Below are 23,481 nucleotides of genomic sequence, written 5' to 3'. Positions count from 1 at the left end.
CTGTCTCTAAGGACACTGTGCTAGTTGGTTGCTGTGGGTTGGAGACTGTCTCTAAGGACACTGTGGTGGCTCTGGGTTGAACCTTATGAAATGTGTTGAAATTTTTTGAGATAGGGTCTCACTCTGTAATCCAGGCAAATCTTGAATCCACACAGATCCACCTGATTCTGACTCCCTAATAGCAGGAAGAAAGGCTTACATCCCCATGCCCTAAAAAGTCTAAGAATTTATTATGCTATTAAACAACATCAGGGAGCTGAGGCAGGAGGATCACCCACAGGTCAAAGGCCAGTGTGAATATTTATACATAGTTTGAGATTTCAGAATGAGAGGCCCTGACTCATACAATCTGAAAACCCCCATTAGCCACTCTGAACAAATACCAAAGATCCAGCTTAGTGTTTTAAAACTGATCAGTAGAGCTTTGCCTCCATCTGTCCTCCGTATGACCAGAGGATGCACAAAGGGTGGGTGGGAAAGGGACAGCCCCGTCAACAGTAGGCAATGTGGAGTCTGAATACCACCACCACACTGAGCAGCAAGTTGACAGAGGTAATGCCCATTCCTGATGGAGCCAAACAGACCAAACCAAACCAAACCCAGAACTAGAGAAAGAGTGGGGGTGAGGGGTTTGGACACCAGAATGTGGGAGGGACCGTGATGGCCGGGACACCAGGATGTGCCCACCTTCTTCATAAGCATGTAGATGTGAAGCTGTGCTGCATCCAGAACATAGCGGTGTGGCTGGCGCAGCCCCTCCAGGGTCCGCTCCATCGTCCTGCTGTCAATGTTGATCCAGCGGGCAGCTCCAGGGGCCAGGAACTGCCTGAGATACGGATGCTACAAGTGTAACCCACGCTGGGCCTAAGTGATGGCCAACTAGCTTCCACTTCCACACACTTACTGATACACAGAGTCCACCAAGGTGGGGACCTGGGCCTGTCCGCCAAAGCGCAGCTCCTCACATGCCTCCCAGAAGCTGAGGTTTTCCGCTAAGGACAGGGCAGCAGTCAGGGTTAAGGGTTCTCACTGAGAAAACCTGGGGCATGGTTCCAGGTAGCAGCCTTCCTCTCTTGGGGGTGCCTACAGCAGGAAGGGAGGTGTCTCACCACTGAATTCCTTCTGGAGAAAGTCCATGAAGTGGGCACGCCCCACGGGATCATCCAGGAGCTCCCGGAAGCTGAAGCTCCATCGCTCAACACGGAGTTTTGTGGGGGCAGCCACACTGGGAGTGGGGGAGGAGAGAGCGCGAGAGAGTGGGCTATTCATCCTGTCGCCAATCCAGGAGCATTTAACAAAGGCACCCAAAGACCGGGGGTCTTACTTGGGCGCATTCATAGCCCAGTAGGTGACATCATCTGTGATCCAGGGGTTGCTGGGCAGACACCCTGACATGATGGGATCGTGCGGCCCGTGCTGGCTGCTGAACTTCAGGTACCTGGGGGATCCAGAGGGCGGTGCAGGGTGACCTGGGGACTAAGCTGTTGTACAAAGGGTTGGGAAGGGACTCTTGCTGCCTCTTACTCACGCCTCGAGGCAGACAGAGGACTTCACCCGGTTCCTGCCCAGTGCCTTCCTGAAGCACTCGATCTAGGACACCAGAGCCGAGTCAGGACCGGTGCTGGGCAACCGGCTTCCCTACCCCCCAAGTCCCTTGGACCTACCTCACACTTATAGAAATCCGAGCTCTAGGTCTGAAAGACACAGTTGGCTTGGGTTACACAGCAGTCTTCTGCGATTCAGTAACACCACTGTTTCCACCCAGGCCTGAGCCCTTGCCCCACCAGGATGTAGCAAAGAAGGGCTCAGACCTGCAGCCCGGTTTTTAGAGCCCTCTCCTCCTAGCCCTCAGGAAGGACTCTCACAGACTTTATCCAGGTACTCTGAAGATGTTCTACAAAACCCTAAGGCTGTTTAGAAATTGCGCACTTGTTATTAACCCAAATACTTCCCAATGACTTCAAGTGTTGTTGCTGTTGTTGAGACCTTTCTTTGGTTTGTGCTGGCCTTGAATCCACTATGGAGCTGAGGACACACTTATATTTATGATCCTTCTGCCTTCACCTCCCAAGTACTATGATTAGAGGTGTCTGCCACCATCCTTGGCACTTAAAATATTTCTGTTTGTTTGTTCGGTTTTGTGGGGGGTGGAGAGTGGGAAGAGCAGGGAGTTGATTTTTTCTTTTTTTCTTTTTCTTTTTGAGACAGGGTTTCTCTGTGTAACAGCCTTGAATGTTCTGGAATTTGGACTGGCCTCGAACTCCACGTGCCTCTGCCTCCCTATGACTGGGACTAAAGGTGTGTGCCACTAAGCCTGAATATTTGTTTTGAGACAGAATCTATTTCTGTAGCTCTTGCTGCCTTGGAACAACTTGCTATATAGACCAGGCTGGCCTTGAACTCCACCTGTCTCTGCTTCTCAATGCCAGCATGCCTGGCCTTCAAAGTCTTTTCAAAGACATGTATATTGAGAAATCTTTCTCTGGGGAGCCTGGTTTAGCTGAGTCACAGCCCCTCTAGGCAGGTTTGTATGGCTAGACTGGAGGAGCCACCTAGCAGACTGGCCAACTATTCCCCTGGCATGGTACTGAGGTAGGTGGACGACGCCTCTGACTTCCAATATCCACCCTAGCTCTCTCTGTTTTTATATACAAAAAAGTTAGGGGGTGAAGTTAGCAAGACGTGATGAGATAACAGGATTTGTTCTAAAAATTGGGTTTGGGCGGGAGTGGCTGTTGCTAGTAGGGGCATTGCCACCGCCTGCTGCATTAGTTAAGGTCTGTCAGTGCTGGGTCCCATCTTTTCTAGTTTGGAGGTTACTGAAGGCTTTGGAGGGAGGGGCCTATGGACCCAGAGCCCTCAGGCCAAAGCCTTGGGGTTCTCACTTCACCTCCCTGGGGACTCTGCTGCTGTTTCAGCCTGGGGGAAGAGGGTCCTGCCCTCCCCTTGGGGCTGGGACCACCACTTACTTGCACCCAAGGCAGCAGGTAAGAGAAAAGAGGACAAGCATTATTAAGGGAGCCTGAGGGTGGGGTCCAAGAGAAGCTGAGACCAGGCACTTGGTAAAATAGGGACCTTGGAGTGGCTGCATTGGGGACATTTAGGTGGATCAGATGACAGACAAATGGACAGGTGAGCGGTGCAGTTAGGTTGAGGGTGTCAAGTGCTTACCATCTGCATGTGACTGGGGTTGTAAGAGCCCCTTTCAGGACCCTGCTCCAAAATGTTAGGTGCCCCAGGCTGCAGGAGGATGAAGAGATGAGGGTGCTGAGCCTCACGGTCTCCAATGCCCTTAACTGTTTGGTGTTGGAACTTGGGAACTGAGATGAGCCCTGAGCTGGCCTTGAACCCCATCTCTCTGCCCACCCTGACTCAGGGTGATCACCTTGTATAGTGAGCAGACCTCAAGTCATGTGCTAGAACCTCTGTTTCCCAGCGCTGCCCCACCCCACCCCCACCCTCACCCCCCACCACCAGTCCTTCTGCTGCAGCTGAGATCAGCTTTCACCTTGTGGCCTGGGACTCTCAGCCCTGCATTGGCTCTTATGTGTCTCCCTTAGACAGCGTTAACCTGGCTTGTTCTGTGGTCTGGGACTAGAGGCAGCCTCAGACCTGACCATGTCACCTCTGCATTGTCAACCAGGAAACAAAGTTCCTTGCCCACAGCTTAAGAAAGCAGTTTTGAGAGGGTCTTTTAGTAAAGCACACAGACCCCTTTAGCCTCATTCCCAGGGAAACTCCTCCACTCTCACCACATGAGGACTCACAGGGGGCTTATTCACCAGCCAGTATGTCTGCTCCTGACACGAAATGACCATTCTGTCTCCCTTCTGGCGCTGCTTAGCAGCCCTGGGAAGAGTAGGCAGAGGTGAGAGGGAACTGATCCTAGCACAGCACTCCCCAACGCTCGGCCACGGGCAGTGGAATCTGTGATGTTAAATTCTTGGTTCCAAGGCTGCCAGAGACCAGCTCGGCGACACCCTGAACATTCTGAGCTCTGTGTTCCACCAGCTGTGGTGTGGTGTCTCACCGCAGCTGCTCTCGAGCCTGCATCAATACCAGATCCCATGCATGGTTGATCTTCTTGTGCAGCAGGGCATAATGTTCCTGGAGGGCAGCAGGGTATCCAGTGGGTGAAGTTGCTAATCCCCACACAGGCCTACCTCTGGAATATGGGCCTCAGCTCTCAAGGACACTGCAAGGAGTTAATGATGTGTGTGTGTGTCCCTACCTGGTACAGAAACCAGCCCAACCCATTGGGCTTAAGCAGAGGCTGCCTCCCCTTCTAGGAACCCTAAGCCTCCCCCTCTGGGGCCCTTCCCAGTGAGGCTGCAGTGCGTGAGCAGGGGTATGTGTGGATTATCTAGTAGCCTAGGCTGCATGCTCTGGCTCAAGGGGTGAGTCCTTGCTGGACTTAGCCTGCTGGAGGGCTTACCTTCTCATAGTCCACTAAAGCCCCTTGTTTTTGGATGTTCTTCTTAGCCAGATAGATGGCTGGAAGGACAGGAACATAATGCGGAGGGCCATCACTGTAAACCCCATGGCCTTGCCCTGGGACCACCCATTCCCAGTCTGGATTTACATCCATCCCACTTACCATAGTCTAGCTCAGCAGCTGGCCACATAGTGCTTGTCCAAAAGTAGGGTGTCTTGTGTTGTGCAGGGAAAATGACATCCAAAGACATTCCCATTTCTCTCCCAAGTACCACCCACCACCTCATAGCGCCCAGCAATGACTGGTCAGAGGGTGCATCCGTATGAGATGCTCCAGCTGACCACTGCTCATTCTCTTTTGGGAGAAGCGGGGGTTGAAACAGAGTTTCTCCGTGTAGCCTGGACTATCCTGGAACTCATTCTGTAAACCAGGGTGGCCTCAGATTCACAAAGATCCTCCTGCCTCTGCCTCTTGAGTGCTGGGATTAAAGGTGTGCGCCACCACTGCCCGTTCTTTCTACCTGGAACTCCGGGTCCTGTAAAAGGACTACCTCCCTGACTCGGAATGCCAGTGGAACCTGATAATCCAAGGATGTGATCACAGTCTGAGCTTGGGTTGGCCTGGACTCACCCACTGAGATGCAGGGATCCTATCACTACACCCGGTAGACAAAATTTCAAGGATGAGACCTGCTGGAACCCCAGCTGAATGCCCGGCAGACCTTTGCGTGAGTGCTGCAGCACCAGAAAGTTGAAGCTCCCTGGATTTGCCTCAGTCCAGATATTTTGTGGGGAGGAGACGGGTCCGCTCTAGTGATGTCACAACGTCCCGCTCCAACCCCAGTAAGCTCCACCCTCCCTAAGTAGGGGTGCACCCTGCAACCCCGGGCCTGACCTGGAACCTGTAGGGGGTCTCGTCCGGCCTGAGTGTCAGGTCTCGGGACTCACGCAGTGGGTAGATGTAGCCGTGCTGCGCCAGGAGTGTGCCCAGGTGCAGGGCTTCTAAGGAGAAGGAAAGTGAGCGCCCTGCCAGTCCCCGCCCCAAGCCGCGGTGCGCCGACTCTCACCATCCTCCGAGATGCAGAACTTCTGAACCAGCCATTCCACGAGGTCTCTGCCTACACAGGAGAAGCGAAGTGGGCGGAGACCGCGGCGCCCTGCTCCCCCAGGGTGTCCACGAGCCTCACCCGCTACCGCGTGGGGAATGACAGTGATCAGAAGGCGCTGGCTCCGCATCTTCACACCCTGGTCAGGGTCCTGCATACTCACGACCACCCGCTCCATCTGAGAGCGAACGCGGGGGGGGGGTGAGGGGAGTGATTCAGATCGCGCACACTTGCCCCCAGGTCACTACGCAGGGACAACAGACTGGGGCAGTAAAGGCCGGGACCCCAGCTACCCAGTGCTGTTATTATGAGCTCCCAATGGTTTCCTGGGTCTGTTCATCCCCCTCACCTGCCGCGTTCCATACCCTCTCTCCTGCCCAAACTCTATGCCCACAGGCCGAGGGCCCACCTTGCTGAGATGCGGTCTCTGCATTCGGGAGCACCCGCCGTGGGGTGTGCAGCGGGTGACCGTGGCCATGGCGGACCTCCGGAGAGGAAACGCCCCGCCCCATGCCGGCCCCGCCCGCTAAGGTTAACCGTGTGAGCCTCGAGACACATGAGATACACGGGTTCTCGCACCACAGAGATGCCTGAGCCCTCGCAAGGTGTGACTTGGGATAGCCTGCAGTGTGGGCATCCTGAAACCTCAGAAGCCTGAAAGCAGAAGAGCCTGTCTCTTAGTCTGGTGGCTTGCCTCAGGGCTTGGTCTCAGAGATGGGATTTATCACTGAAGCCCTGGAAGAGGACAGAGTGTAGCCAGATAGATCAGGTTGGAAACAGTGGTTTAGGGTCTTGAAGTCTCAGCTCCATTCGTGGGTCAGTAAGGAGTGCAGAGACCAGCATAGTCAGGGTTGTGGGGTCAAGGGTGTGGCTTGACTGGACCTAAGAGTATCCTTTCACAGATACGACACGTATGTAGAGCCATAGGGTTTGTATGATGGCAGCCTCACCTGGCAGGTCATTGATCCATTTATAAAAGTCACGAGTGGGTTGTTTCTTCTTCTGAAGATCGGATGCCCTCTTTCTCTTCCCTACCCCTGGAATGCCAGGGGCCACAGGAGGGGTAATTGGCCTTACTGAGACCAGGAACCTTCAACATGGCATTTGAGTTTATCCGATGAATCAGAGTGGCTGGAAAGGTGTCCTACCCAGATATGGTACATCACCCAAAGATCCCAGGCTTCTCCCAGTCCTACTTCACTTAAACACAAGGTCAGGCTGGTCCCAGGCCAGCTGTCCTCCCTGGGTGAATAGGCAGCTCTAGAGGTTGCAGGCTGCTGGCAGCTGAAACTATCCCCAGTGTCTAACATTACACACTTGCCAAAGGGCACAGGGGCATCTCCCTGGCATCTTGGGCCTTCTTGCAGGATCTTGTTTTGGAAAGGTGGTGGACAGTGTGGTCACTAGCCCAATACCTCAGCATTCATGGTTGGCACAGCAAAACAAAGGTGGGCCTGCTGCTTGGATACGCCCAGAAATGCAAGAAACTGCTTTGCACTACTCCTTCCTTAAGCTGATCCAGGCCTTTGGTTCTGCGGTCCTCAGCTGAAAGCCCAGCTCACCAGTCACCTGCCTTAACTAACCAACATTCCCTTCCATCCCTCGGTCTCCTCTGCACGTCAAGATTAAGAAATCCCTCAGCATCTACTTTCTGTTTCTTTAGTTTTTTCCCAGTCTAGGAACCTGCAGAATTGTCTGGGTCTCAGGTCCCCACAGACATCCGCCCCTCCCCGCCCCCCATATTCACAGTCTGTACCAATAAGCTTTAAGAGATCTTGAGTCTGTGTGGCCCAGACTGCACTTCAGTGTGTGGGTACCAAGAACCAACAGGGTGTGGCCCAGCTGGAGGCTGATGGGCCCCAGGAGTCCCCTTTACCCAGACAAGAGGGATGGAGCAGGTGGAGGGTTGCGGGCGGAAGGGGGGGGTGGGCTCCAGGTGTGTCCTGTGCCGCTTGCTGATAATGGGAGTCCAGGGACGTGGGGGCGTCGCACCTGTTCCACTTGGCGTCCCTGGCCAGCACGCCCCGCCCAGGGGATCCCGGGGGACCCGACTCCACGTGGGGGTGGGGCAGCCCTGGGTCCCTGGCGACGCGTCCCGGCGCCGGGCGCGGCAGGGACGACCGGGTTCCGGCGCGGTGCGGACGAAACGCGCGTCTCTGCGGGCTGCGCGGGGTCCGCGGAGCGGCTGGGGGCGCGCGGCGCGGGCGCGGCGCTGGGCGCGGGGGGCGCTCCCGGCCGGGATGAGCTCACCGCAGTCGCGCCGGGGCTGAGCCGAGCGGGCGGCGGCTCCGCGGCGGGCCGCGGCTACCATGCTGGGCCTGGACGCGTGTGAGCTGGGGGAGCAGCTGTTGGAGCTGCTACGGCTGGCGCTGTGCGCCCGAGGTGAGCGCCCGAGTCGGGCGGCGGCCACGTGCGCCGGGGGGCAGCAAGGGAGCGGCACGGTTGGGGGTCAGTCCCCGCGGCAACTTTAGGGCGCGTGGGGACCTCGTGGCGTGTATGTATTCTGGCCGGGCGTGGGACTTTAGTCCACGCAGACCCTTCTAGGGAAGGGAGCGAGGAGGAAAGGAGTGTGTCCAGCCGGGAGGCTGCGGCCTCTCCTGTAGGTGGGGCTGGGGCTTCTTCCGGTGAGAGGCAATCCTAAGGTTGGAGGGCAGTGGGCAGCATCTTAGTGAGACCTCTGTGCCTAGACACCCAAAGGAACTATGGAGACCCCCCTAGTTTGGGGCACCATCGGAGGGATCTAGGACATTTATGAGAAGAGTACAGAGCTGGGGAGCCCCTGGAGTAGCCCAGGGCCACTACTTTCAGTAGTAGCCTGTAAGCTAACCAGAAACAAATGGTCTCTCCAGGGTCTCTTAGGTACAAACCCCTTCCAGTCACAAGAGCTCCTTCTGAAGAGACCAAGCCTAGGGATTTCTAGGGACTTGGGGGTCACTGTGTGTCCATGACAGCTCCTATGGCTTCTTTAGCTCCACTGGGTAGTGGGAGGAACAACCGCTGAGAGTGTGGGTTCCAGCGCAGCAGCACTTGAATGTTGGTTGGGGTCAGCAGGTGGCAGGTGCCTCCTTATATTACCTTCCCTACTCGCAGTCCTCTTGGCTGACAAGGATGGGGAGTCAACTCCATCAGATGAGGTGCTGGACGAAATTGTACCAGAGTACCAGGCCCCTGGGAAGAAGAGCATGCTGGCAATCTGGCAACTGGACCCCGGGGACGTGAGCTTGGTCAAGTACAAGCAGGCGCTGCTGGGACCTCTGCCACCCATAATGGGTATGGCCTGGGACCTGGATGTGGAGGGCTGCAAACAGGGGGAGGGGACGGGAGGGACAACAGAGCACCCCGTGGATGCTGTTTCTCCTCAGACCCCAGCCTGCCCAACGTGCAGGTGACTAGGCTGACACTGCTGACGGAGCAGGCTCCAGGGCCTATCATCATGGACCTTACAGGTAACCCCCTCTGCAGACCACAACCCATCTTTGGATGAAGACAATCCCTGGACCCTGTGCTGAATCCTAGCTCTTTGGGTGCATTGCCACAGACTTCATGGGCACCACCAGTCCCCACATAGATGTTGCTGTGGCAGGGTCCTGTACATCCTGGAGATTTAGTGTTCCTGTCAATTCCCTAACAGGAGACCTAGATGCACTGAAAAACCAGGTGTTTGTCCTGAAGGAGGGCATTGAATACAAGGTGAAGATCACCTTCAAGGTGAGGGTAACTGCAGTAGAGGCCAGCCATGTCCCAGCCTTCCAGAGAAGGCCCTTAACCTTCTCCTTTCCTCAGGTCAACAAGGAGATTGTCAGTGGCCTCAAATGTCTGCATCACACCTATCGTCGAGGACTGCGTGGTGAGGCAGTGTGGAGGGCACCCCAAGTCTGGGGAGGTGGGCGGAGGCGGGTGGCTGGCTCGTGATGACCTTCCTTCCCACAGTGGACAAGGCCATCTTCATGGTGGGAAGCTACGGCCCCAGGGCCCAGGAGTATGAATTTGTGACTTCAGTGGAGGAAGCACCAAGAGGAGCATTGGCACGTGGCCTCTACGTGGTCAGGTCCCTCTTCACTGATGACGACAGGCTGAACCACCTGTCCTGGGAGTGGCACCTCCATGTCTGCCAGGACTGGAAGGACTGAACCCCACTTGGGGTCTGTATTCCCAATTTCTTGTCAGTTGCAGAGACCTGCAAGCATTCCCTAGACCTCCCAGTTGGTGACCAGATGTCCCCCCAATTTCTGCTGTGTCCCCCCTGCCTGGTGCCTATTAAATGTTACCTTGTCTTGCTGCCTGCGTGCTGCCTCTTTCTGCCTATCTCCGCCCCTGAGGGGCCTTTCAGACTTTATCTTCCCTGAGACCCAGCCAGGTGCCACGTGGCTGTTGCTGCTTGGTCTCCGATCTCTTTATCTGCTCCAGCCTTCAGGGCCCAGCGCGTCATGGACAATCAGCTTTTGCCAGTGTTGCTGCTCCTGCTGGGTGTCTCAGGCTCATGGGGACAGGGAGAAGAGCCTGGGGGTCCTTCAGAGGTGCTCCCTGAGGAGCCCACTGGAGAAGAAGTCCCCAAGGAGGATGGTATCTTGGTCTTGAACCACCGAACCCTGAGCCTGGCACTGCAGGAGCATTCAGCCCTGATGGTGGAGTTTTGTAAGTGCTTGGGCCAGTGGGCTGAAAACCATGGTGGTAGCCTAGGGGTTCAGGCCTCTACTTCCTAGACTTGGCCTTTCTTGTGGGCAGCCGAGGGCTCCTGCAGGCTCCCGAGAGGGTCCCAGAGAGGATGCCTGGACCAAAGGTTGTGATGTTGAGATGGGCTTGGTGGTGGTCCAGTCTGATTGGGAAGGAGGGGTGTTGGTGTAGTGGGTACCCTGAGGACACACGAACACTCAAATCCCCCATGCTCTGTAAGCCATGGCCACATACTGATGTTACTATCTTTGGGGCCTCTATTCCAAACAGCTGGTCGCTGGTCTTTCTGAAGTTTCTTAAAATCTTTTAAAAATGTCAAAGCATTCTTCACTGGTAGGCTTCAGAAACTAGCTACATGTGACCCTGGGAGAGAGGAAACAGGATTCTTGTCTTTGTCTGGGATCTGGCACCCTGTGTAACTGTGCTCAGTATCTAGGGAGGGCCTGAGGGAGGGGTGAACAGAGCACGCTCTCTGTTGGGCCTGGGTTGCAGCTGGCAACCTGCAGAGGACTGGTGTGCTCACAGCCTCATCCCTCAGATGCCCCATGGTGTGGTCACTGCAAAGAACTAGCTCCCGAGTACAGCAAGGCGGCTGCCCTGCTGGCGGCTGAGTCAGCTGTAGTCACCTTGGCCAAGGTGGATGGGCCTGCGGAACCGGAGCTGACCAAGGAGTTTGAAGTGGTAGGGTACCCTACACTCAAGTTCTTTCAGAATGGAAACCGCACAAACCCAGAAGAGTACGCAGGTACGAGGTGGGCAGTACATGGGTGTGGAGTAGGTGTGGCCTAGGGATGGGTGGGACAGAAGTCCAGTCTGGAACTGAGATTCCTCTTCAGGGCCCAAGACTGCTGAGGGCATTGCTGAGTGGCTGAGGCGGCGAGTGGGGCCCAGCGCCACACATCTGGAGGATGAGGAAGGTGTTCAGGCACTGATGGCCAAATGGGATATGGTGGCCATTGGCTTCTTTCAGGTATAATAGCAGGGGTAGACAGGCGGTGGGAACAGTGCTGGTAGGCATCCATGTTTCTCATGGGGCTGGTCCTGTAGGATCTACAGGAAGAGGATATGGCAACCTTCCTGACCTTGGCCAAGGATGCCCTGGACATGACCTTTGGCTTCACTGACCAGCCACAACTTTTTGAGAAGTTTGGCCTCACCAAGGATACTGTGGTCCTTTTCAAGAAGGTGAGTTGAGACTAAGAAGAGGGTTGGGGTCAGAGTCACAGCTCCTGCTAACCTTGTTGGTGTCCAGTTTGATGAGGGTCGGGCCGACTTCCCAGTAGACAAGGAGACTGGCCTGGACCTGGGGGACCTGTCTCGCTTCCTCGTCATACATAGCATGCACCTGGTCACAGAATTCAACAGCCAGGCAAGTAAAGGTGCAGGTTTCAGTAAGGTAAAGGGACCCTTAGGAGGTGTGAGACTTGGTTGGGGTGGAGGGACCTTGGGATGGATGGGAGCCCTCAAACAGAGGCCCCAATAGAAGTCATGAAATTCCTACCCCTCCAGACATCACCTAAGATCTTTGCAGCCAAGATCCTCAACCACCTGCTGCTGTTTGTGAACCAGACACTAGATCAGCACAGGGAACTGCTGACAGACTTCAGAGAGGCAGCTCCTCCATTCAGGGGGCAGGTACTGGGGTCTCAGGAGGAGGGCGGGATGGTAGGGCCAAATGAGACCCAACTTGGTATTACTTTTGGTAGGTGTTGTTCGTGATGGTGGATGTGGCCGCTGACAACAGCCATGTGCTGAATTATTTTGGCCTCAAGGCTGAGGAAGCCCCCACCCTGCGTCTGATCAATGTTGAGACTACCAAGAAGTATGCACCTACAGGGGTGATACCCATCACTGCAGCTTCTGTGGCTGCCTTCTGCCAGGCAGTTCTCCATGGGGAAATCAAGGTCTGTAGCTCTGAGAGGGGAGGAGGAACAGCAGTCCTAGGTCTCTGGCTCTGCACATGACCCCACTGAAGGCCTGTTTGCTTCCTTAGCACTATCTCCTGAGTCAGGAGATACCCCCTGACTGGGACCAGGGGCCAGTCAAGACTCTCGTGGGCAAGAATTTCGAGCAGGTTGCCTTTGATGAAACCAAGAATGTGTTTGTCAAGTTCTGTGAGTGCTGAAAGGGGAGAAGGTGGTAGGCTGGCAGGGGCAGAGGCAGGTCCAGCTAGTCAAGCTGACTTCTCCTCTAGATGCCCCATGGTGCAGCCACTGCAAGGAGATGGCTCCAGCCTGGGAGGCATTGGCAGAGAAGTACAAGGATCATGAGGACATTGTCATTGCCGAGTTGGATGCTACAGCTAATGAGCTGGAGGCCTTCTCTGTGCATGGCTATCCCACTCTCAAGTTCTTCCCTGCTGGGCCAGACCGAAAGGTGAAGGCATGGAGGTGGGCGGGGAGTGACTACTCTATAGCTGGTGCCTGGCTGGGGAGCATGCCCTCGGGTCTTCCTCTTTCTTCAGGTTATAGACTACAAAAGCACCAGGGACCTAGAGACATTCTCCAAGTTCCTGGACAGTGGAGGTCACCTGCCTGAGGAGGAACCCAAGGAGCCTGCAGACTCTGCCCCAGTGGGTACTCCATTCAGGACACCAGCCCCTGAACAGGTTCTCTCCTAACAAAGTGGGCGGAGGCAGGTCTGAGTTGGACTTCTGTGATTCTTTCTAGGAAGAACAAGCCAATTCCACCTTGGGTCCCAAGGAGGAGCTGTAGCCATTGGGACCCTGTAATCCAGAGAGTGGTGTTCTCAGGTGCTGGAAGGAGCTGTGCACTATGAATAAACATGTTGTCCCAGACTTTGTGTGGTTCATAAGCAGGGCCAGCTGCTAGTCTGCCTAGTTTGGCTGCTGGCCTTTAGGGCTTTGCCTGGGCAAGAATGGATAACATGTCAAGAGGCCATCTTGCCTCCTTCACTACTTGGCTTGAGGGCCGCATAGCCACTGGCCCTGCCCCACTGGTGCAGATAGTATATCACATATCCAAGGAAGGTTCAAAAACGTTTTTATTTCATTATTATCCAAGTACCTTTGAAAAGATAATTGTACAAGTCATTGCATGAAAAATGGGCTCAGGGTATCCCCCTGCTGGCCCTGGCCTGAGAAATGTACATATTTACACGGACACTTGGAAGGGACCAGACACATCCACCCCCTGCACGCACCACCCCTGCTGAACCAAGCTGGTGGCTGGAGACAGGCAAAGGGGCCTGAGATGCTCAGCCACCAGATTCACACAGTGGCAGGCAAGAGACAGCTATGTTGAAGGCACTCAGTGACATGTACAATATACAGAGGCCCCCACAGGATCCCCTGCTCCTGGACCTGAGCCCAACCAGGTGCAGTGGATAGGTCCCAGAGAGAAAGAAGAGGACAGTGGGATACAAGCCCAGGGCAAAGTATCCCTAGGTCAGACTGGATTCAGAAGCAAGAGCTGCTGAGGGTCATGAGATGGCTCCTAGTATTGCTTCAGGGGGTAATGTGGTGGTAAGTGGAACTTTCCTCTTGAACAGCAAAACAGAGAAACCCAAGGAACCACTCAGTAGGACGACCCCCCACCCCCACTTTCCCAAAGCCAGAGGGACAGAGGCTGACAGACCCGAGGTCCCCAGCCTCACCCCCTAGAAGAGCTCATGACACAATCTTGTGTTGTTACCCACACCAGGCTCCTGAGGACAAGGCTGTCCACCTGACTGATGACAGTGCACAGTAGTGATGGTGTGCTCTGGGAGTGCTGCCCAGTGCTCAGTCCACCTTTTCCACCTTGCCGATGATCTTTTCTTCAAAGACAGGCAAGACGGCCTCATCCTCCCGTACTTCCTCAAATACCACACCACAGTCAAACTCGTCACTCACTTTCTTAAAGTAGTATCTAGGGACAGAAAAGTGTGGAGACAGTGAGAAAAACCTGCTCCAAGAAAAGAATGCCTGCCTGTCCTTGACCCTCTAGAAGTCTGACCACCCTAGAAAGCAGGCTTCTCCCGGAAGTCCAGCTGGGCTGGGCTCCTGATTGGTGCCTGCTGGGCAGTGGCAATACTTGGGGAAGGGCTGGGACCACTGATGGGCTGAGTTAACAGCATGCTGGGAATTGCAAAAAACCAAACCAAACCAAAACAAAAAACCACAAAACCTGGGAGCCCCAATCCTGATAGGTTCCTTCCTTCCTTTCTTCCCTCCTTCCTTCCTTTCTTCCCTCCTTCCTTCCTTCCCTCCTTCCTTCCTTCCTTTTTTCCTTCCCTTCCCTTCCCTTTCCCTCCCTCCCTTCCCTTCCTTCCTTTCTTATTTATTTATTTTTGTGTTTTTTTTTCAAGACATGGTTTCTGTGTATAGCCCTGGCTGTCCTGGAACTCAGAAATCCACCTGCCTCTGCCTCCTGAGTGCTGGGATTAAAGGCGTGCGCCACCACGCCCGGCTTTCCTGATAAGTTTCTTATTCAAAGAGGTCTTGGGGTCCCAGCTCTGCTATCCACATGAGCTAGTCCAGTAGGGCTGGCAGGTTCTCCTGTCACTCAGGTAACAGGAATCTGTCTACTAGAGTCTCCAAGTTGGCTAACATGGAGGGAAAGGTCTAAGGCTAGAACCAAGGGCCAGTCTGGCTCTGAGGCAGGGTCCTGATGTCACCACACAGCACTAAGTAGCATCCATGGCCAAGAGAAGTAGGATGAGGGGGTAGATAAAAGACCAACGGGACAGAAAGCTTTTCCCTTCTAAGCTCAACCAAAAGCATACTGGACAAATATGCTCCATGGCTGCAGCTTCTCTTACCTGTAGCTCCCCTTCTTGGTTAGCAGCTCCTTGAACTGGCCCAGGGTGACAGCACGGCCCCTCACCAGGGTCCGGTAGGGGATGGGTTCCCCACAGAAATAGTAGGCCACAACAATGCTGTCACATGGTGGTGCACTCCCGCCACCTGCTTTTCTTTGTGATTTTGTCCTGGGGCAGAAATAAAGTGATTAAGTAGTGGGCTCAGGGCCAGGTCTCAGAGAGTACCTCAAAGGTACCATCTACCAGCAGAGGACAAGACACCCCAGGGTTAGAACCTCATTAACCAATGTGATACTCACAGGTCCTGCCACCCACCTACCCAAAATCTGGGTACCTGTCCTGTGTGAACCACTCACTGGGAAATGAAGTACAGGTCTAGCTCTAAGAACACACTCCCCACCAGATCATGACCAGGCCAGGCACACAAAGTCCCATCTCAAAGGTTGTAAAGGAAGTCAGTTCCTAGACCCTGTCAAGTCCCAACCTCTCCAAACATCCCTAAGTCTCAAGGACAGACCAATCAGTGCTGCACAGATCTGGAAGGGAAGTGTTCCTGGGACCAGGATGGCCAGGATCTCCAAAGTAGACTAGAAGCGTGAGCTATTTCCTGCTCAGGTGCTCAGACTGCTGTGAGGCTGTGCAAGTAGGATGACAGGCAAGTCTCATGTGCTCCTCCCATCACCCAGAAGCCTCCACTGCTGGCCTCGCCCATGGCCACAAGCGGACCATTTTGGCTCTGAGACTGTGGTCTGGGTTCTTGGGCTTTTGTCCTGCAATTGGCTTCTGGAGTTCTCTGGGGATTCTCCAGAACAACTGGAAGGTCACCTGCAGAGGCCCCAACTTCAGGGTCTGATGATACCCTCTCTTATGATGTGATTGTGACGGAGCTTGGGCTGGGTCATCAGCAAGGCTCATCTTCCTAACTTGAGTGAAAGTACAGGAAGGACAGTCAGGAACGTCCCTAACCTACATGTGACCATGGCAGAGGAGGCACAGCGTCTAAGTCCTGGCTGCAGTTACACTGCCCAGGTCCTACTATAAAGTCGGCTTAACCTCCTGGTGCTATTTCCAGGGGACCAGGACTGTGGACTGCCAGTCCCTAACCCTCACTGAGCAGCTCACGAGAGCAAAGACAGGATGAGAGGCAGGCTGTGGTACCTGCAGGACCTAGTGATCATGTCACCACAACGAAGAAGCATGATCTCCTCTACTGGGAGAAGGGAGAGAGAAGCCCCAGTAGGCCTTTCTCCAGCCCTGGTGCTTCCTGGCTCAGTGGCAAAACCTATCAAAATAGGTGTTCCACTTTGGAATTTGGCCTGGCCTGGGCTGGGCTGGGCAAAACCAGGAGGACCCACAGGGTGCACATACTCTGTCTCGGAGAGTTCCAAGTCCGACACGGCTGGTACCACACTCAGCACCGGTGCACAAGCTGGCCTGACACAGGTGCGTCCCCGCTGCATGACTGCCTGCACATACCTAGGGAACAACCCGCATCAAAGAGGATGGGGCTCAGCCAGTGTTGTGGACAAGAGGCACAGAAAGGATGAGCAGCAGGACCTAGCCATCAAAAACTCGTACTCACATACTATCAGAGGCCCTGCCATTAGGTATCTATCTAGACACAGGGTCAACGTCGGTCTGTTCTCTGGAATACACTCTGGAGAACTGCTGATCTAGGTGCTAAAGCTGTCACTTCACCCCTTGCTCAGATGTCTTCTCCAGGCTAACGGTTCTTAAAGGGGATCTGCCAGGACAGAAACGTGGCTCTTTCTTACACTTTCAGCACAAACTTCCTGAAGATGATGTGGATATCAGACATGGACAGTAGCAGTGGGTGGCTCTGCTGTACAGTATCTTGGGGAATTCTTATTGCCATGACTGAGGCATGTCCCAGGGTCCCTGCAAAGCAGAACCTTTCTAAGTGAACCCTCTAGTCGGGGGTATGCCACTATGGGTTCCTAATAGTGACTTTACTTTGATCTATCTTAACAGGGCCTGCCAACACCTAGCTAGGGCTTTCACTCCAAAAATCTACACTTGCTTACACAGTTCCAGACTGATAGATTTTTTTTTTTTTTTTTTTTTTTTTTTTGGTTTTTCGAGACTGGGTTTCTCTGTGTAGCCCTGGCTGTCCTGGAACTCTCATTCTATAGACCAGGCTGGCCTCGAACTCAGAAGTTCGCCTGCTTCTGCCTCCCGAGTGCTGGGATTAAAGGCATGCGCCACCACCGCCCAGCTTAGATTTTTTTTTAAAGATTGATTGATTGAAGTATGTAAGTGCACTGTAGCTGTCTTCAGACGCACCAGAAGAAGTTGTCAGATCTCCCTACAGATGGTTGTAAACCACCATGTGGTTGCTGGGATTTGAACTCAGGACCTTCGGAAGAGCAGTCAGTGCTCTTTCAGCCCCAGACTGATAGATATAACATGATCAGTTTTCTCACACATGAAGATTTTGGAGGAACCAGCTAAGATCAGATGTGTGTGTGTGTGTCTTGTGCGCATACATGTACTGGTAATAGTGGTGGTGATGTCATACCCCAAAACATTGACCAGAGGGATTAGCTGATGCTACTAACAGAAGAAAACCGGGGCTAGCCAGGTGCTGGTAACCAGATGAACAAATGTAACCTCTGCATCACAAGAGAATCCTAACTCACAGAGTACCCTGCTCCATTAGAAAATCCTGCCTCCTAGGAACACTTTGCTGCTCTGAGAGCACCCTGCCCAGACCACTGAGGGCATCAGTCTTAACAGATCCACATGACACCCTGCTCAAATTGCCTCTGACCCTTGCCAGACACACACAGTATTTCAGCATCAGTAAGAACACTTCCATGCACTAAACAGGCAGCACAGGAGCATGACGTTGCTTACAGTAGGCGGCAGAGTGCTCCCTTGTGTCCCAGGCAACTGTCACTTCTTTTGGAACCAAAACTAGTACAGGCCCAGAACCTGGTGTGAGCCTTTGGAGACCTCTAGTGACCAGGGACATATTTAAGCTTCCAGGGCAACTACAGTTTGACCCTGCTAGAGACCAAAAGTGTAGAACCAGAGTCATGAGTTATATCAGGGAGCGAGGACTCTGACTCCAGAATCTATACATTCCAAGATAAATAAAGGAGCTGACAGTTTAAAAGGCAATAGTGGCCTTTGTGTGACCATGGTTCCAGGGACTGGCTAAGAAACAGATCCTAAGCCTTCATGGAAAGTATTACCCATTTGGGAATTGCGATCAGCCACGACATCCAGGCAACTGGTTCAAAGCCAACATAAAAGGGTCAGAGAAGGCATGTTCTGGCTCCAAGAATGTTGCTACTCAAAAAGAAATCTCTTTGAGTTTGGGCAGAGCATGCTCCCCAAGAAACAGAACAGGCTTGCTCAACTGTGGTGGTGATGGGGTTGATACTGAGGAAGGCAGGGAGAAGGATTGGAAGCTGTGGTCTCTCCAGACAAGTCCTAAAACTGCCTGTACTTCAGAATTGTCCATCGTCTCCCTTGGCTGTGCTTTGTGTGGCTGTCATCAGAGATGGTCAGGATATCTACCACTAAGCCAGGCATGTTCAGAAGTTGTTGGCCACCTGACCATCTGCCTTGTAAGAACATTCACTTTACAGCCCTCTGTCCTGCAGCAAGGCTACCTCTGTGATTCTCGTGGAGAAGCAGCCCAACATGGCTATCTTCCCTGAAGGACCCTCTCTAGGCCTTAGGGCCATGGTAAGGTCACCCTATACCACAAGAACCTACCTCTGCTTGGAGGGCAGTTTGTTTGCTCTCTTTTCTTCTTCTTCCAAACGCCTGCGGGCCTCTTCCAGCTGGGTCAGGGGATTAGGGGCTGGATTGGGTGGCATTGTGGGATCTTGGATGAAAAGATGAGAAGGCTGGACAGAGTTCCGAAGCTGAGCGCTGACCCAAGGGTGCACGGCCCCAGGACGCTCGATGGACAAGGGCCTGGAGCTTTCATGGGCCTGCTGCTTCCTCAACCCAGAAGACCTTGGGGAACAAGGACAAGTGACTACGTGAGCAATGGGAGCAACTAAGTGTGTCCACGCTCTACTAAAGGAGCCACGGGGACACACAGACACACTCCTTCCCTTCCTGCAGACTTCTTTTTGTTTATGATTTGAGATTGAACAAGGGGTTTGCTCATGGTGCACCATCACTGACATTTCTTTCATTCTAGACCTTTCTTGGTTTTTGTTGTTGTTGTTTTTTTTTTTTTTTTTTTTTTGGTTTTTTCGAGACAGAGTTTCTCTAAGCCTGGCTGTCCTGGAACTCACTTTGTAGACCAGGCTGGCCTCGAACTCAGAGATCCACCTGCCTCTGCCTCCCAAGTGCTGAGATTAAAGGCATGCGCCACCAAACCCGGCTTAGACCTTTCTTAATTTTTAAAAGATTTATTAATTACATTTTGTGTGTGAATACAAACACACATGTACCACAGCCTACATAAGGAAGTCAGAGGACAATGTAAGAACTCTTGTACCATGTGTTCTTGCTTGTTCTAGCTTGGCTCTGGTAATACTGAGCCATCTTGCTATCCTATATTTTTGAGAAAGGTCTTCCTAAGCTTCCAGGCTGCACTGGGTGTGGCAGCACATGATTATAATTCCAGTACTGGGGGGTAGAGGAAGAAAAGAATCAGAAGTTCAAGGTTAGGCTCATCTGCACAGATAACAGGCCAATAGGGACCTATGATTCCAAAGACAGATTTTCTGCCTGCAAAAGAACCAGGATCAGGTATGGGATGCCTCCTGCCTAACTTACACTCTCCTGCTCTATGTAGGAAGGTAGCCTCCTAGCCACGGTTCCCAAGTATGTTGAGGACAGGTAGTGAGCAGACAGCATGTTAGAGTAACCCTGAGGAACGGAACCTGCCTCGTTCCTAGATTCCCCTAATATGCTCAGAAATGAGCCATACAGAGGGTCACAAGGATGGCACCTCTCCCTGTGGAGCCAGAAATCTATGCAAACACACAACAACATGAGACAAGGCAGAGGAGAGATATTTAGAGGTCGCATTACAGCTGAGCAGCCTCAGACCCTGAGGAGTGCAGAAAAAGAAAAGTAGGCGAGAGAGAGAGAGAGGAAGGCTCTTCCACAGCTGCCACTTCTGTAAGTCCACAGGTGACAAGGCATTAGCTGAAGTCATCTGACCCTGAAGACAGAAGCAAACTCCTAAAAGCAAGGGTCCCGGCAACAAGAGGACAGGTGGCCAGCTGCTTTGGGACAGGCCCCTGCAGTGTACATACCCATGGCCTGCCTTCCGGTGTCTACTGATCTCCTTCTCGCCCTCAATGATCCACTGCATGATCTTCTGGTTCTTCTCTGCGTCCTCGGTGGTACTGGGTACCTCAGCACTGGCATTCTTCCCAGATTCAGCCTTCTTGGTGTTTCTTTTGGAAGATGTACTAGTTTTACCACTGGGAGAACAAGACATATGAGGTCACTCTGGTGTTTCTTGTTACATCCTGAACCCTCAAGCTCAACAAGAAGTCCTGCAACCCACTGTGAAGGCTGAGGCCTCTGTGAAGGTCAGCTGTCTGTGGTCTGTTTTACTATGGTAGGAGAGCCATGCTGACCAGAGCCAAAGAAAAACTCAATATGCATCCCTCCTCATCCAGTCAGAGCAAGGCCTGAAGTCTGAGTGGCCCCTGGCCCGGGTATTGTCTGACTTTTGCTGGATTAGGTCACAACAGGACCATGGACTCTCTGAACCATGACTTGGATACAAGGACACACTGGAAACATTAAGAAGGCTGGATCAAGACTCACCCAAAGGCCAAATCTCCAGCACTGAGGGTGGTGCCTGCGTTCTCGGAATAGCTCCGGGGCTTGGCATGACCATGTGTTTCTGGGCCCCACGAGAAGCTGCTCTGGACCCTGCGGGCAACTTCAGCCTCCATTTGCTCCTTAGGTCTAGCTGAATTATGGTGAACATGGTGGTGGACATGTCTATGATGGTGAAGGCCAGCTGTATCCAGCTTCAACCCTAACTTAGGAACATGCTTCCCATGCCCGGAGGCTGTACCCCCTAGCACTGCAGTCTTAGCCACATGCCCACTGTCAGGAGAGCGGTGGCCTGGGCCAGGTGACTGGCAGCCAGGTGTCCTCATGACCCTTTGCACATGCTCATCCAGGATGCTCTCAGGATTCTCCTCATGGGCATCCCGCAGTCCAGAGCAGCCCATATCCACATAGCGGGGTGGGAAATGGTGCCAAGCTGGGACAGAAGGCAGCTTGTGACTTGCCATGGGGCCAGAAGGCATTTCACCATCCTCCCCTTCTTCCTCCTGTGGAGAAACAGCAGTACTGTCAGAACAAGACTGAGGACAGACCTGGAAGTGAACCACAGTCTGAGAGTCAAGCCAAAGACTTTGCAGTCTACAGTGAGGTCAGGTCAAGGAGAGGTGTTGACTCCTGGATACCCTATGTTCTTTCTCCTTTATTTTTCCCTTTTTTTTTCTCTCTCTCTTTGTTTTTTTCTGGGCAAGGTTTCTTTATGTAGCTCTAGCTATCCTGGAACTAGCTCTAGCTCCTACCTGGCTTTATTTTTTTCCTTAAAGTTAAGACACGCCCCCCCCCCACACACACACCCAGTGTGTGCACATGTATACATGCACTTGCTTTGTATATATGTACATGTACATGTATGCACGCAGGCAATGACAGGTGGGAGTGCATCATGCTACCTTAAGCTTAACCTGGAATTTTTATTTTGTTTTTGTTTTTCAAGACAAGGCTTCTTTGTATAGCCCTGGCTATTGTGAGCCCCCTGCTTCTGCTTCTTGAGTGCTGAGATTAAAGACCTGTGTTACCACTGCTCAGCTCTGACCTGTAATTTGTAAGGCATCTTACCTAGCACATGGGAAGAGCAAAGAGACCATCAGGCCTCCTCTTCTGTCACTTTCCACTCATTCCTTGGAATTGGGTCTCTTGCTGGCCTGGGACTTGTTTTCTCAGATAGGTTGGAACCCAGAGAAGCCCAGTAAGCCTCTCCCTTTATCCCTCATCCCTCCCAGCTGGGGCTATCGGCCTACAGGAACCCCAGCCTGCTCCATGGGTAAAGGATCTGAACTCCAGGCCTGATGAAAACGCCATGTCTTCAGACCTGTTCACAAGTTTTATTTTCTCAGGTTTTGGATAAAAATAAAAATGGGTAATTATAGCAGGACAGTGGTGGTGTCTGCCTTTAATCCCAGCCCTCAGGAGACAGAAACAGGTGGATCTCTGAGTTTGAGGCCAGCATGGTGGACAAAATGATTTCCAGGACAGCATGCAAGCTGCAAAATTCTATGTCTGTGGTTATATGGTCACCTACTCAACAGGAGAAAGCTCAGGACAGGATGGCGGCACAAAAATAAAGGCCAGAGCATACATGTTAGCCCATCAGCCTAGAGGACCTCTGGCCACAGATTATTTCCTAAGCTGATATAAAAGAATCACTCAAAAGCTTTTCATTTTAGTGTTCTCTGTTAAGTCAAAACAATAATAGCACCATTCTCACCTGTGGTGTTAGCTCTTATCCTTGCTACTAGGGACTGGGCCATTCCATCTGGCACTCCACAGAGCGGAGGGAGTTCTAAGGCTCAGACATCAGAAAATCACTAACACCTGTTGACCTCTGCCTTGAACTAACTAGGAGCTGCTGTCCAGGGGAACTGAGCAGGATGTGTGTGCCAGCCCTAGAATAAGCAGGGTTCCTTAAGGAGGCTGTTAACAGATACCCACGACATCCATAGCCTACCCTCATTTGGGTCCAAATAAGTTAGGACTTAGCACTTTAAAAAGGTTCAGGGATGGAGAGATGGCTCAGCGGTTAAGAGCACTGACTGTTCTTCCAGAGGTCCTGAGTTCAATTCCTAGCAACCACATGGTGGCTCACAACCATCTGTAATGGGATCCAATGCCCTCTTCTGGTATGTCTGAAGACAGCTATAATGTACTCGTATGTATTAAATAAATAATTCTTTTTAAAAGAAAAGAAAAAGGTTCAGTGTTTCATGTCAATACAGCTCCCATTTTATTTATTTATTTATGAATATAATCTATCAGCATGCTAAAACCATGTGGCACATAAAACAGTTGGCTTCAGTCTGCAAAATTTCACTGCCCAGCAGATGCCTGGCTGCACATCATGGGGTGTGTGCCCTATGCAATTCAAGGTTACATTAGGCCCATAACATGATGTCTCACTGTAGCCTACCAGTACTGCACCGTTGGATAATGCTGCATGCCAGCCATCTCATAACGACTAGTGGGTGAGTAGCCATTCCAACACAGGAAAGGCTGCCTGGCAGTCTAACAACATCTCTCCTGTTACCAAAGGGACACAAGAGAATGCCGCTGTCTCAGTGACAAAACAATTTAAGAGAATATTTTCACATAAACTCCTTAGAAAGTTTTTTATTGCGCCGGGCGTGGTGGCGCACGCCTTTAATCCCAGCACTCGGGAGGCAGAGGCAGGCGGATTTCTGAGTTCGAGGCCAGCCTGGTCTACAAAGTG

General features: G+C 52.7%; 4 protein-coding genes across 7 annotated transcripts in view; 2 read left to right on the top strand and 2 right to left on the bottom strand.

Moving 5' to 3' along the window:
- Positions 1-6,024, bottom strand: part of Rgs11 (regulator of G protein signaling 11) — an 8,356-nt gene extending 2,332 nt beyond the window's left edge. The window contains 15 exon segments of the mRNA XM_021149852.2: positions 688-826; positions 905-992; positions 1,110-1,225; positions 1,325-1,438; positions 1,529-1,590; positions 1,665-1,694; positions 3,172-3,240; positions 3,768-3,849; positions 4,031-4,107; positions 4,436-4,494; positions 4,598-4,649; positions 5,330-5,436; positions 5,502-5,552; positions 5,622-5,718; positions 5,950-6,024. Of these exon segments, the coding sequence (XP_021005511.2) occupies positions 688-826; positions 905-992; positions 1,110-1,225; positions 1,325-1,438; positions 1,529-1,590; positions 1,665-1,694; positions 3,172-3,240; positions 3,768-3,849; positions 4,031-4,107; positions 4,436-4,494; positions 4,598-4,649; positions 5,330-5,436; positions 5,502-5,552; positions 5,622-5,718; positions 5,950-6,018 (1,212 nt within the window). The 5' untranslated portion in view covers positions 6,019-6,024.
- A 1,618-nt stretch (positions 6,025-7,642) lies between these two features.
- Positions 7,643-9,818, top strand: Arhgdig (Rho GDP dissociation inhibitor gamma). Its single transcript, XM_021149863.1, has 6 exons — positions 7,643-7,922; positions 8,631-8,810; positions 8,903-8,986; positions 9,172-9,248; positions 9,324-9,387; positions 9,471-9,818. The coding sequence occupies exons 1-6, from the start codon at positions 7,850-7,852 to the stop codon at positions 9,668-9,670; spliced, it is 678 nt and encodes a 225-aa protein (XP_021005522.1). The 5' UTR covers positions 7,643-7,849; the 3' UTR covers positions 9,671-9,818.
- A 78-nt stretch (positions 9,819-9,896) lies between these two features.
- Pdia2 (protein disulfide isomerase family A member 2) lies at positions 9,897-13,011 on the top strand. Of its 2 annotated transcripts, none has more exons than XM_021149998.2 (11): positions 9,897-10,175; positions 10,753-10,959; positions 11,051-11,184; positions 11,262-11,399; positions 11,467-11,583; positions 11,724-11,849; positions 11,921-12,118; positions 12,208-12,328; positions 12,409-12,590; positions 12,679-12,786; positions 12,884-13,011. In XM_021149998.2, exons 1-11 carry the CDS (start codon positions 9,968-9,970, stop codon positions 12,926-12,928), a joined length of 1,584 nt encoding a protein of 527 aa, XP_021005657.1. In that variant the 5' UTR covers positions 9,897-9,967; the 3' UTR covers positions 12,929-13,011. The 2 variants fall into 2 exon arrangements, with proteins under 2 accessions (XP_021005657.1, XP_021005658.1); XM_021149999.1 differs by having other exon boundaries at positions 9,945-10,175; positions 11,271-11,399; positions 12,884-12,984.
- A 187-nt stretch (positions 13,012-13,198) lies between these two features.
- Axin1 (axin 1) overlaps positions 13,199-23,481 on the bottom strand; it is a 61,447-nt gene continuing 51,164 nt past the window's right edge. Inside the window, exons 6-11 of one of the 3 annotated variants that reach the window (XM_021149614.1) lie at positions 20,751-21,268; positions 20,228-20,398; positions 18,723-18,968; positions 16,344-16,451; positions 14,976-15,143; positions 13,199-14,083 (exon numbers count right to left, since the gene is read on the bottom strand). In XM_021149614.1, coding sequence (XP_021005273.1) covers positions 13,957-14,083; positions 14,976-15,143; positions 16,344-16,451; positions 18,723-18,968; positions 20,228-20,398; positions 20,751-21,268 — 1,338 coding nt within the window. In that variant the 3' untranslated portion in view covers positions 13,199-13,956. The remainder of the gene's footprint in view (positions 14,084-14,975; positions 15,144-16,343; positions 16,452-18,722; positions 18,969-20,227; positions 20,399-20,750; positions 21,269-23,481) is intronic. The other 2 variants (XM_029471409.1, XM_021149615.1) reach the window with 2 other exon arrangements.

The sequence above is a fragment of the Mus caroli genome, chromosome 17 (assembly GCF_900094665.2).
Source record: "Mus caroli chromosome 17, CAROLI_EIJ_v1.1, whole genome shotgun sequence".
NCBI lineage: Eukaryota > Metazoa > Chordata > Mammalia > Rodentia > Muridae > Mus > Mus caroli.
The sequence above is the reverse complement of the archived record's forward strand: the minus strand, read 5'-3'. Positions and strand labels throughout refer to the sequence as shown.

Coding starts and splice junctions, on each gene's coding strand:
- Pdia2 (XM_021149998.2), top strand. CDS start 9,968: ATGGACAATCAGCTTTTGCCAGTGTTGCTGCTCCTGCTGGGTGTCTCA. Junction 12,329..12,408: donor GAATGTGTTTGTCAAGTTCT/GTGAGTGCTGAA, acceptor CTTCTCCTCTAG/ATGCCCCATGGTGCAGCCAC. Junction 12,591..12,678: donor CTGCTGGGCCAGACCGAAAG/GTGAAGGCATGG, acceptor CTCTTTCTTCAG/GTTATAGACTACAAAAGCAC.
- Arhgdig (XM_021149863.1), top strand. CDS start 7,850: ATGCTGGGCCTGGACGCGTGTGAGCTGGGGGAGCAGCTGTTGGAGCTG. Junction 7,923..8,630: donor GCTGGCGCTGTGCGCCCGAG/GTGAGCGCCCGA, acceptor CCCTACTCGCAG/TCCTCTTGGCTGACAAGGAT. Junction 9,249..9,323: donor AGGTGAAGATCACCTTCAAG/GTGAGGGTAACT, acceptor TCCTTTCCTCAG/GTCAACAAGGAGATTGTCAG.